This window comes from Aquarana catesbeiana, linkage group LG01, assembly GCF_042186555.1.
Source record: "Aquarana catesbeiana isolate 2022-GZ linkage group LG01, ASM4218655v1, whole genome shotgun sequence".
Taxonomy (NCBI): domain Eukaryota; kingdom Metazoa; phylum Chordata; class Amphibia; order Anura; family Ranidae; genus Aquarana; species Aquarana catesbeiana.
The window spans coordinates 286,277,945-286,290,456 of record NC_133324.1 but is presented as its reverse complement, the minus strand read 5'-3'; the positions used below and the strand labels follow the sequence as shown (position 1 = coordinate 286,290,456).

Here is a 12,512-nt window from a genome sequence, read left to right as displayed (position 1 = left end):
CCCTGCGTGACCCCCCGCTGGCTATTGCACGAAATTACGTGCAGGTACTTTTCGCGCAATAGAGCCAACTGCTGCAGCATATGTACTGTGGCTTGTTGGCAAGTGGTTAATAAGATCTACAAGTGGTTCTAATTGCTCAAGGTTTTTTACCTTCATGGATTGTATGCATAAAGCTAAAAAAAAACTCCTCTGTGTAGCAACCCCCCCCCCCCTCCAATACTTACCTGAGCCCCATCGTGATCCAGCAACGTGCATGAGAACCTTACCTCTCCAGGGACTCTCCCTCTTCATTGGCTGAGACAGCAGGGGAAGCCATTGGCTCCTGCTGTTGTCAATCACAGCCAGTGAGCCAATGAGGAGAGAGAGGGGTGGGGCAGGGCCGAGCCACAACTCTGTGTGTGAATGGGCATGCATGGAATGTACATGTAGATGTCTACATGAACCACCAAGATCATATATGCAAGGCTTGGATGACACCCATATTACTAGGAGCCCGTAAGATAGATGACCAAAGAGAACAAAACATATAAAAGTCCCCTCACGCAAAAAAAATTTCAAATGATAAAGGCATCATTCAAAATGTAGAGGCAAAAGTCTATCCATCATAGAAGAGTATAGGGAGAACCACCACAGTATCAAATGGGGTAAGACTGACGTCTCCAATAGTATTAAATAAAGTGTCAGATCAGCTTTTATTTGCTCTTTAAATACCCTGGATAAAATGAAATGCAGTTTAATTGGGGCCCAGAACATAGTCATAACCCCAGCTGTAGGAGCCAGTTAAGTGAGTGGAGCAGACAGGTAAGAGTGGGCATTCCAATTCACTCCCACCTTTTGATGTCAGATGGTGTGGTTCTGTTGAAAAATACATTTTCAGTGGTGTTGTGCTTCAGCGGTACATTACATTATAATATTATATTATGCAAAACCTTTTTTGGTTGTTCATTGGCCTGCATGGACCTACTCCTATGACTGCCTCCAGTCTCCGGTCTCCAATAACTCCTATAACATTTATAGTCTCTGACCATCTCTTGCATCCTGTCCGCAGTCTCTAACCATCTCCTGTATCATGTCTGCAGTCTTTGACTACATCTTGTGTGTCTTCTGTCTCTGAGACTCAGGGCTTTTTTTCAGCGGGAACGAGGGGGAACGCAGTTCCGGTACCTCCAGCATGTAATAGCATGGAGTGTGGGGTGTGCTGGAGGGTCTATTGATGTTGGCTGCTGGGGGATCTATTGTCCCTGGTGGGGATCTGATTTTGTGTGAGCATCTATTTTTGCTGATGGTGAATCTATTGTTGCTGGGGAGTCTTATGTTGCTGGAAGGGATCTACTGTTGAGGGAGAGGTCTATTTTTACTGGCTGCTGGAGGATCTATTGATGCCTGCTGGGAGATCTGTTGTTGCTGTGGGGGGGGGGAGGGTCTAATGTTGCTTGGTGTGATATTTTGTTGTGGGTAGTTCACTTTTGCTGCAGGGAATCTATTGTTGCTGGGGGAGTCTATTGTTGTGTGGGTACCTATTGCTGGGATTCTATTGTTGCTGACTGCAGGGGATCTATTTTACTGCTTTTCTTTTTATCATCAACATGTTCCATACATATGATTTAGCATCACAAAATGATACTTGGTTCTGTATTCTCTAAAAGGGGCAGTACTGGTAGGTGGTGGAATCAAGGGATGGTGGGCAGAGACAAGGGGTGACTCAGACGGGGGGAGTTCCTGCACCTATTCTCAGAGGGAAAAAAAGCCCTGCTGACACTGAATATTTACTGAATTTTATGTGTGACCCTTTGGTGATGAGTGGGCACACAAAAAAAAGTGACTCCAAGTTAGGTGGTGTCCAGGTAGTACCATGCACGGGGCAGTTGTAATCTCCTCAGCTATTAAAATGCATCATTATTGGTCCCTGTCTACTATACATTTACTTTTTGATCTGCGAAGGTTTCATATTTATCCCATCTTCTCTCACAGGTGATGAAGAATTTGACTTCAGATTACTTTGCAGAGAGCTTGAGACAGAAAATCACAGATGATACCACTCACCAGTCTGATTACTATGAGCCCTTATTCTATGTTCCAGACAGCTATGGCACAGCACACTTGTCAGTTGTAGCAGAAGATGGAAGTGCAGTATCGGCCACGAGTACCATTAACCAATAGTAAGATATAGAATCGTGCAAGGGTAAAATTTTTGTGACCAGTGATGGTATATGATGGGGACAGTTAGCGCTACCGAATATGTTTATTCTACACACACATGTAAAATAAAAGGTATTTTAAAATGTAATACTCCTTGAAGAGAATACTGTAGATACAATTTTCCGCATTTCTGTTACACGTAAAATCTGAGGTACTTGGTGGGGGTTAGTGGTCATGTATCCTCCATGTTTCCCTCCTCATTGAGCGCCAAGCAAGGGTCACATGAGAAGCCTTGGGGTGAGCACTTTGTTCAGGGTCACTGTCTTAAACATGGGGTACCTTTGCTGGAACAGACAACTTAACTTTAATAAACTCTCTCAACGTATTATACACCTCCAATGTCTCTGATGTATTTAGAAGGCACACGCAGAGCCTTTGCCCTCTCTACCTGTCCAGCGTATCACCACTCCTGGGAACGGTATAGACAGGGCCGATCCTACCCAGGGTGCAAAGGGTGCTTTGCACCCAGGCGCCTGCAGAGGTTGGGGCGCCGAAGAGCCAGACTTCTCCCCTCCCTCCTTCTCTCCTTGTGAGTGTCCGTCCAGAACTCGAGTGTGAGCGTAGATGAGCCCATCCAGCCTGGCAGTGCTCGGGGAAGGGGCGCTCCTCTTCCTGACACCAGTGTTCTAGTCAGTGGCTGCTGAAGTGCGGGAATGAATTCCTCACACTGGGATCCCGCACTGTCTCTACCAACTCCAGTTGGAATGCCTTCCCCTCCCATCTCTATCTGGGGCTGCACAGAGAGAGAACCAAGGTGAGTCAGTGTGCTGTGTGTAGAAATGGCATCCCCTGCACACCTTTAGATGTGCTCTGGGCTGCCCCTGCTAAAGGTATTTTATGCTATGATAGATTACAATAGGATACACAGCCTCTGTCCCTTCCTGCACCTCAGTAGTTCATTTACAGAAGTGTTGTTTAATGAGATGTACTAAGAGCCCTTTCACACTGACAGTGCAGGGGCATCGGCGGTAATGCGCTGCTACTTTTAGTGGCGCTTTACCGTCGCTTTAGAGGTACATTTAACCCCCACTAAAGGGTTCAAAGGCGCAACTGCGGAGGCACTTTGCAGGCACTGCCCATTGATTTCAATGCCTTGTCCAATGCCTTGTATACACCGCTCCTAAAGCTCCTCAAAGAAGCTACTTGCAGGAATTTTTTGGACGTCGTGCCAGCACTCCGCTCCAGTGTGAAAGCATTCGGGCTCTCACACTGGGATTGTAGATAAGGCTTTTTCCAGGTGCTATTTTTAACACTAAAGCACCTGAAAAATGCCTCCAGTGTGAAAGGGGTCTAATGAACCATCTCCTGTACTATGTCTGCAGTATGGATGAGCTCCGGCGTGTTCGCAAGCTGCACGTGCCAAGCCCGCCAGGAACTCGGCACTGCACAGCACTAATCACAAGCAGTGAGACATTTCCCGATGTGCGGCTGCAGAGATCGGGAAATGTCTCACTGCTTGTGATTAGCGCAGTGCACTGCCGACTTCCAGGCGGGCTCGGCACGTGCAGCTTGCGAACACGCCGGAGCTCATCCTTAGTCTGCAGTCTCGGATCATCTCATGTAGTATGTCTGCAGTCTCTGACCATCTCCTGTATTATGTCTGCAGTCTCTGATCATCTCCTGTAGTATGTCTGCAGTCTCTGATCATCTCCTGTATTATGTCTGCAGTCTCTGATCATCTCCTGTATTATGTCTGCAGTCTCTGATCATCTCCTGTATTATGTCTGCAGTCTCTGATCATCTCCTGTACTATGTCTGCAGTCTCTGATCATCTCCTGTATTATGTCTGCAGTCTCTGATCATCTCCTTACTATGTCTGCAGTCTCTGATCATCTCCTGTACTATGTCTGCAGTCTCTGATCATCTCCTGTACTATGTCTGCAGTCTCTGATCATCTCCTGTATTATGTCTGCAGTCTCTGATCATCTCCTTACTATGTCTGCAGTCTCTGATCATCTCCTGTGCTATGTCTGCAGTCTCTGACCATCTCCTGTACTATGTCTGCAGTCTCTGACCATCTCCTGTCTTATGTCTGCGGTCCCTGATCATCTCCTGTAGTATGTCTGCAGTCTCTGATCATCTAGTGTACTATCTCTGCAGTCTCTGACCATCTCCTGTACTATGTCTGCAGTCTCTGATCATCTCCTGTAGTATGTCTGCAGTCTCTGACCATCTCCTGTACTATGTCTGCAGTCTCTGATCATCTCCTGTATCATGTCTGTAGTATTTCTGGGGGCTCTTTCTAACAGACTCTATAACAGAAGCGCTCTCTGTCTCCATCAGAGAAGCCCCCTCCAGGTCCCAATAAAGTACTCTTGCTTCTCTTCCTATATTTTGTTTATTGTACCTGTAAGGATCCCAGGATAATGAAGACTTCGTGGTGGAGCATCTCTGTGGTTGAGTCGTTGCCATAGAAATATTTGTAAAGGGGAGGAGTTACTAAAATGACCACGCCCATATGGGGGCGCCAGAAATATTTCTGCACCCAGGCGCCTGTGACCCTACGATCGGCCCTGGGTATAGAGCCCTGCTGTGCACGTAGCGCTGACTATGCGTGCACTTCACTTAACTATTCCTCTTTCATATCTGTGTACAGGTTGGGGACCTCTGTGGTGCTGATCTGCTCCCGTTGCTATGGGAGACAGACCTGCTCATGGAGAGCCAACAACAATTCCTCCTGCAAGAGGTTATCCCACCTGCCACATGTACAGGCTGCTAGAAAAACCTTCATACCCCAATGTGTTTAGTGACCCGAGCTGTAGACTATATGTGTCTGTTACTTGCATTACGCCCCTTGAATAACTTTAGACCAGTAAGGTTTCAAAAGCTTTACTAAAGAATAAGGTAACACAAAAGTGCAGCCTTTTCCTAACATACCTGCATAGGAAAGAGTACATTTTTGGCAGAGTCCCTTATGGTAGTATCCAGGATTGGCATCTTCAATGCAGGCTGTAAGTTCCAGCAGCTCCTCCAGGCTGTAGCAGGGTCTAGGGGGCAGACATGCATTAATTGTCACTCCTGACTCGGCATCTTCCACAGGCCAACAGGAGGGAGTCCAGCAATGGTTTTAACAGCTACCACAGAATTTCCAGAACCCCTTGTGTATCTGTGCATCCCCGAACCTCCTGGGTACAGACCCCTGTCCCTTTTTATAATGCACAGAACTAGTGGGTCGGATTCAGAAAAGCCTACAAAGAAAAGAACCTGGAAACACATTAAACACTACCTTTCACAGCTGGAGCAGCATTAAACTCTACCTAGCTACATACCTCCCCGTCCTGGCTGCCTAACACCCCAAGCATTTCACATATACAAGGCATGGACAACAAGGTGCAACAGGGCATTACACATAACAATGCAATACTAACTAACTGGCAGGTACAACAATATTCAACACAAATGTAACACAACTAGCAGTTCTTTAAACATAAAAGTCAGGATCCAGTAGAGATATGAAGCTTCCTGTTCATATCTCTACTGGGTGGGTGCAGGTGGGTACCTCGCATGTGGTGAATGACTGGGAAGCACCCATCTGGCTTGACGATTTCTATACTGTCCGTGAAGATGTGTCCCCCATATTGTAAAAACCTGTACAGATGATGGAACTCTGCCTCAACATACTCAATTTGCTGGCAGAAGCTTCACTGGTGTTCTGGAATGTTAAGTTTTTTCCCCTAAAGCTCTGCTGTACAGCTTGGACCTCTCCTCTTCGAGCTGCAGGAGCAGTTGCACGGGTACATATAGGAAAACTCCCCTGTATGTCCAGTCCTTGTATGGACAGTCTTTTGATCGGTATTCCAGGATCGGTGGAGGTGGTAATTCATCAAAGAGAAGCTTGTGGGAAACCTAACCCTTTTCTAGAACGGGTGTGAACTCTGTGGTAGTGATGCAGAGTGGCAGCTTGATCCAGGAGCAGCGGGGAAGGCCATCCCTGAGAGCTGGCTTCAGCACAGCGTGGCTTGAGGATCTTTTGCCGGAGGTTCGGCTGAGGTAGCATTTCCGGCAGTGGGGGGTAGCCTTGGGCAGGTCGTCAAAGGCCGATCCCACTGGTGGGTTCCTCTTCAAAAACACACTGGAACAGCGGCGTGGCACATATGTGACAGCTAGCCTGAGGGACAAGTAGCTGAGCGCTTCTTGCAAGTTCGGCAGAGGACTTCCCAGGCGCCCAAATGGTAGAGGGTCAACCCATGCACTGGCTGATACCTTTCCCCAGTATGACAGAATAGATGGATCTGTTGCCATGGAAGCTGGTGGCTGACCATAGTGGCTGGTAGCAACACATATGCAGCATCTGAGCATCTTTTCCAGATCCAGTTGCTATATACGCCCCTTGTCAGGATGTTCTACAATCTGGTGCTGGAAACTCATAGAGGAGCCAATCAGGAAGCAGACCTGTGTAATTCATGTGCACTGTTGCTGGGCAAGACTGGACAAGCTCTAACTTTGGTACTAATGTCATGGTCCCTTTAGGGATGGTCTTCAGTGTATGCAGTAGGCGTAGCCCCGCGTTGGGCACCAAAATATGTAGGTGGGGGAGGAAGGAGTCGTGTGGTCAATTGTCACGCCCTCCGTGTTTCCCTCCTCGTTGGATGCCAAGCAAGGGTCACATGAGTGACCTACCCCAGGATGAGTTCTTCTGGGCTATGCTAGTACTTTGTACAGGATCACGGTCTTACACATGGGGTACCTTTGCTGGTACCGATGACTGAACTCTAATAGACTCTTTCTATGTGATATACACCTCCACAGTCTCTGATGGATTTAGGAGGGACATGCAGAGCCCTTGCCCTCTCCACCTGTCCAGCATATCACGGCTACTTCACTCCCAGTAACGGTATGGAGCCCCGCCGTGCATATTATATATACAAGACGACTATAACATCAACAACTGTGTGTGGTTTACCTCTTATTTAGGTGCTCTGGGCTTGGGTCCCGCCTACAAACCAAGCATAAAAACCAGTAAGATGCAATCCCTAGTTAGTTTGGCATTAAAGGAAAGCTGTTACACAATACACTGATCAGCCATAATTTTATGAACACTAACAGGTGAGGTGAATAAGTTAATGGGATATATTGGGCAACAAGTGAACATTTCAGAGCCAGAACATTGCATCGCCATAGCGGAGGTCCGGGTGGCAGTGTTTTATCTGAGTTCAGCGGCATGTTATATTGTGTTAATGCAATTTTACCTGATTATTGTATGTCCTTTTTATGTAATAAATACTACACTATGAGGCATGTCTTTTGTTTATGGCCTTTGGGACATATGAATGGAGCCCTACCCTGTGAAGTTAGATAATATGAGAGGAAATTCTTGCACTGAAGCCTGTGGAAATCCTTTTTTTCACCTTTGATGCATTTTATGATCTTTCGTCTGGTGAGTGTGCACTGCATTGGGGTGAAAGCTAGTGAAAGCTATTGCACTTATATTTTACACATGGAGTATTGCCCACCTGGATGTAATTTATCAGAGTGGTAACAATATTACACCATATGAGTTTTTTTCTGGCCTATCTTGACTTCCAGAGATAAGGACAAAGGGAGAGGATTCATCATACTCCCACATGAGTGGCATTATCAATGCTGCACTTAATTGTGTAGGCATAGTTTCTGGTAAGCCTTCAATTCTTATGGTGGTCGGACACTTTCTTTTTTGCATGTACTGAGATGGAACATTGGACTTTGCCTAAAACAGAAGGACTTCTTTATGTCACATATTCACGTTTAAGAATTAATACAGCGCTGCATATATTTTTTATATTGCTTTGGAGGATTGGATATATTGTCTTTTTTGCTAGCAGCTGTTTAGCGCTCACTTTATTTTTTTCAACAAGTGAACATGTACATGAAGTTGATATGTTAAAAGAAGAAAAAATGGGCATCATAATTGGTTTCTGCAGACTGGTCAGTGTGTCCATGCTGACCCGTGTCCACAGCCAAAATATCCCTATAATGGGCAGATAAGCATTAGAATTGGATCACAGAGCAATGGAAGAAGGTGGCCTGGGCTGATGAATCATGTCTTCTTTTACATCATTTGGATGGCTGGGTGCATGTGTGTTGCTTACCTGGGAAGGAGATGACACCAGGATACACTATGGGAAGAAGGTAAGCCAGTGGAGTGTTATGCTTTGGGAATTGTTCTTCTGGGTAATCTTGGGTCCTGCCGTTCAATCGTTCATGTGGATGTTACATTAATCTGTACCGCCTACCTAAACATTGTTGATGACAAAGTACACCCCTTCATGAAAATGATATTCCCTGATGGCAATGGCCTCTTTCAGGGAGATAATGCGCTCTGCGGCACTGCAAAAATTGTTTAAGCATGGTTTCCATCTAAATCCAATCAGGCATCTGTGGGATGTGCCAGGAAATACAGGTCCGATCCATTGAAGTCCCACCTTGCAAGTTACAGGACTCAAAGGATCTGCTACTGAAGTCTTGGTGCCAGACACCACAGAATACCTTCAGAGGTCTAGTGGTGCCCATGCCTTGATACGTCAGGGCTGTTTTGGCGACAAAAGGGGGACCTACTCAAAATTAGGTGGGTGATCAGAAAGTTATGGCAGATCAGTGTATATAATATTGGGAGATATTAGGATAAAAATTCTTGCCATAAAAGTTCACTTATCAGTGACACGTACCTTGTGGCAGAGCCTGACGTGTAAAGGGAGACCTTTTGTACGTGTTTCGTCTACGAGGACTTTAGACACCCCAGATGATGTCCTTGTGTAAGAAACGCGTCGGCTTTCAGTGAGTCGGCTCCACAAACATTGCACTCTTTGGAATTCCTGTGATCACATTTTAACTTGTACACATCAGCCTTGATGTTTGCACTCCTCGTTTTTTAAATAAACTCCTTCCATTATGGTCTACAACAGGGATCCTCAAACTACAGCCCTCCAGCTGTTGCAGACCTACACATGCCATGAGGCATTGCAAAACAAATCAGACATGACTAGGAATGATGGGAATTGTAGTTCCTGAACAACTGGAGGGCCGTAGTTTGAAGACCCCTGATCTACACTATGTGAAGGCCCTTTTTTCTTTCATGAATTATTTTTATGAACAACTTCGGTGGACGAGACATTGGAACATCGCATTCTGATCTTCAGTGGCAACTCGTTTGCGTTCCAGCTCCCATCCAAATGCTTGGTTGACTCTCCGCCGCTGGCATTTGAGTCCACAGTTTCTGGTAAGAGTACATACCCTCTCCCCATAGGTGGTGGATGCACAACCTCTGGTGACCCTTAACAGATGATGGTCCACTTTTGTCTGCATTGAATAGATCTATATTATTCAATCTCTGTCCATAGATCCCTGTTCTCAGGATGTTGGTGACTTTTCCATCTGGCATAGCAGAGCCCCATTGTTTGCCTGCTTATCACATTTGAACTGTGTTGAACCTTTTAGCAACTATCTGCATTGATTTGGTCTTATGACTTGTTTTGCACTAGCACATGTGCACTTTATTATTAAGCACTTAGCATTTTATGCATTTACTTTGCACTAACATTGTTGGTATTGTATATATGCACTTTTGTTGATTTATACCTACATATGTTTCACATATAGCGCTGCACTTTTTACTTTTCATCATCTACACTATTTGTCAGATTGCAGTGCTAGCAGCTATTTTTTTTCCCTTCACATGGTAGTGCAGTATTTCTTATTTGTATGCAGAGATAAGCAAAGTCTTAAGGCAAGCCGAGGTCAGGCGAGGTGGAGAGCAAGAGTGGTCAGGATAAGCTGGGTCAAACACAGTATTCAGTATTAAACAGGGCACAGGAACATGGGTAAAGCTGCAGATCAGGCAACAAAGGACTAGTGCAGCTGCTGCACTTACAGTGCCTTTAAATAGTATTCATACCCCTTGAAATGTGCTACATTTTCTCATGTTACAACCAAAAATGTAAATGTACTTTATTGGGATTTTATGTGACAGACCAACACAAAGTGGCACATAATTGTGAAGTGGAATGAAAATGATAAATGATTTTCACAATTTTTTACAAATAAATATCTGAAAAGTGTGGTGTACGTTTGTATTCAGCCCCCCTGAGTCAATACTTTGTAGAACCACTTTTCACTACAATTACACCTTCAAGTCTTTTTGGGTATGTCTCTACTTGAAAGATTCAACTCAAGTTATTCAGTTATTTGGCCACTGCAGATGTCTTGTCTCTTTACACCATCATATCCCACAAGCATGGATGTTTTTTTTGCGATGTGATATCAGTTTACTATCAATCCAGAGGGAATTTGTACTAAAGTTGCTGAATTTTGCCATGACCCATAACTACTTTTGGTTCAGGGGAACCTTTTATCTACAAAGCAGAGGCGTCGCCATGGGCGCTAAATTTGCCCCAAGCATGGCAAATTTGTTCATGGCCAAGTCAGAGGAGGATGTTATCTATGCCAACAGGAGACCTAATTTTTTCTAGGGGAAGTACATAATGACGTCCTCCTCCTATGGGATGGCGATGGACATTCTTTAGATGTGTTCATCAAACAGCTCAACAACAACTCTCTGGGTATTGTTTTGCAATATGAGGCCAGTTCTCATAGGATTCATTTCCTGGATTTGGATATTAAAAAGAGGGGAGATACCTTGATTACTTCAACATATTTTAAAGATACTGACCGTAGTAGTTACATTGGTCAAGGGAGCTGCCATCACCCTTCGTGGCTGAGGGCAGTCCCTAAGGGTCAGTTCCTTCATTTGAGATGGAACTGTACCTTTAGGGATGATTATTTGGAACAAGCTATGACTCTCAAATCCAGATTTTTGCATAAAGGTTATCCGAGTGATGAACTGGATAAAATTATTGAAAATGTAGGGGATATGGATAGGAATGCCATTTTGGGTGGCTCTAGTAACAATCGCATTATTAAGAAAGATTTTGATTTTTTATTTCTCTTTTGTTACTACTTATTCTCACCAGCATTTTGGTATCAAAAAAATTATGGGCAGGAACGTCTTGTGAAATGACAGACTGCTGGGGTCTGTACTTTCACCATTGAAATAATGGGGCACCAAATATCTTGAATGCTCCCTAACAGTTTCCTTTTTTTAACATTTAAAAGGCTACTTTCCATGTCGGAAAAGTGCTACTTGTGTTCTTAACAAAAAAACAGGTTAGACGTATTTGCCAGTTTAAATCACATGCCACTTCCAGGGTTTGCAATGTTGATACCCTTTATCACCTGTACTTCCCTGAATGTTTACTATATGTTGATTTGTCCTTGTGGCCTACAGTATGTGGATCATACTGTTCGGACCATGAGTGTAAGGCTAAAGGAACATATATAGCCAACATAAAGAAAGGGTTCCCTAAGCACAGTGTCTCTAGACACTATCTAGAGCAGTGGTTCTCAACTCCTGTCCTCAGGACCCACTAACAGGCCAAGTTTACAAGATAATACATCACAGGTGATATCATTTGCTGCTCAGTGATTGCAGTATTCTAGTCTGCATCTCCCCAAGGTAATGCATAAAACCTGGCCTGTTAGTGGGTCCTGAGGACAGGAGTTGAGAACCTTTGATCTAGAGTGTCACAAAAAAAATCCATCGGGTACCGCATTTGTTGCTGTTGACCAGTTCACGCCACATTGGAGGGGGAGCGTGAGATTTCGAAAACTGAGACTCCCTGGATTTATGATTTGAAATGTTACGTCCCATTCAGACTTAGTGTTGAGTTGGACATGAACTATTTTAACAATAATAGTTGAGTTTATCTTTTGAGTTTTTGGTTAATTGTGGGGGAATTTATATTATCCAGAGTGTCTGATGTGGTTTCTTTTGTTCTTTTATTTTATAAATATTTTATGTAATGTTTTTGGGTATTTTATGCCTTTTTTTACTTGGTGGTATGTGGTTTAAGAGTGAGTTATACATACTGACCACAAGATGGAGATATTATTTTTATTATGTGGCATTTTTGTCTAATTTATGTCATGTTATGTGTATGCCTGTTTATATGATTACGTGCTCTGTTATGTAGTCACGTATTCTTTACATTGGGGTTTAAGTTCAGCATTTCTGAGGCATTGTGTTTATCCTTCTTAAGGTCGGCCCTCGCCAGTTGTTTATGTAGATTATCAGTATTTTGAGACAGTGGCAGCGCTGTTACGATTTGTAGACATTTGGTTTTGGCCGATCCGGTTTGATTTGAGACTCTTCTGGCCCGCTAGAACGCATACGATGTGCACTGATAACTTCTGGCCATGTATTTCCAGTGTATTTCCGTTCATTTGGAATGCATCTGATGCGAATCGATGTCTTCTGGCCATGCACTTCCGGGACTGAGAGT

General features: G+C 44.4%; 1 protein-coding gene across 4 annotated transcripts in view; it reads left to right on the top strand.

The window, feature by feature from the left end:
* Positions 1–12,512, top strand: part of GGT1 (gamma-glutamyltransferase 1) — a 336,039-nt gene that overhangs the window by 308,164 nt on the left and 15,363 nt on the right. For all 4 annotated transcript variants that reach the window (XM_073629226.1, XM_073629227.1, XM_073629229.1 and 1 more), the window contains one exon: positions 1,972–2,159. In XM_073629226.1, the coding sequence (XP_073485327.1) occupies positions 1,972–2,159 (188 nt within the window). The remainder of the gene's footprint in view (positions 1–1,971; positions 2,160–12,512) is intronic.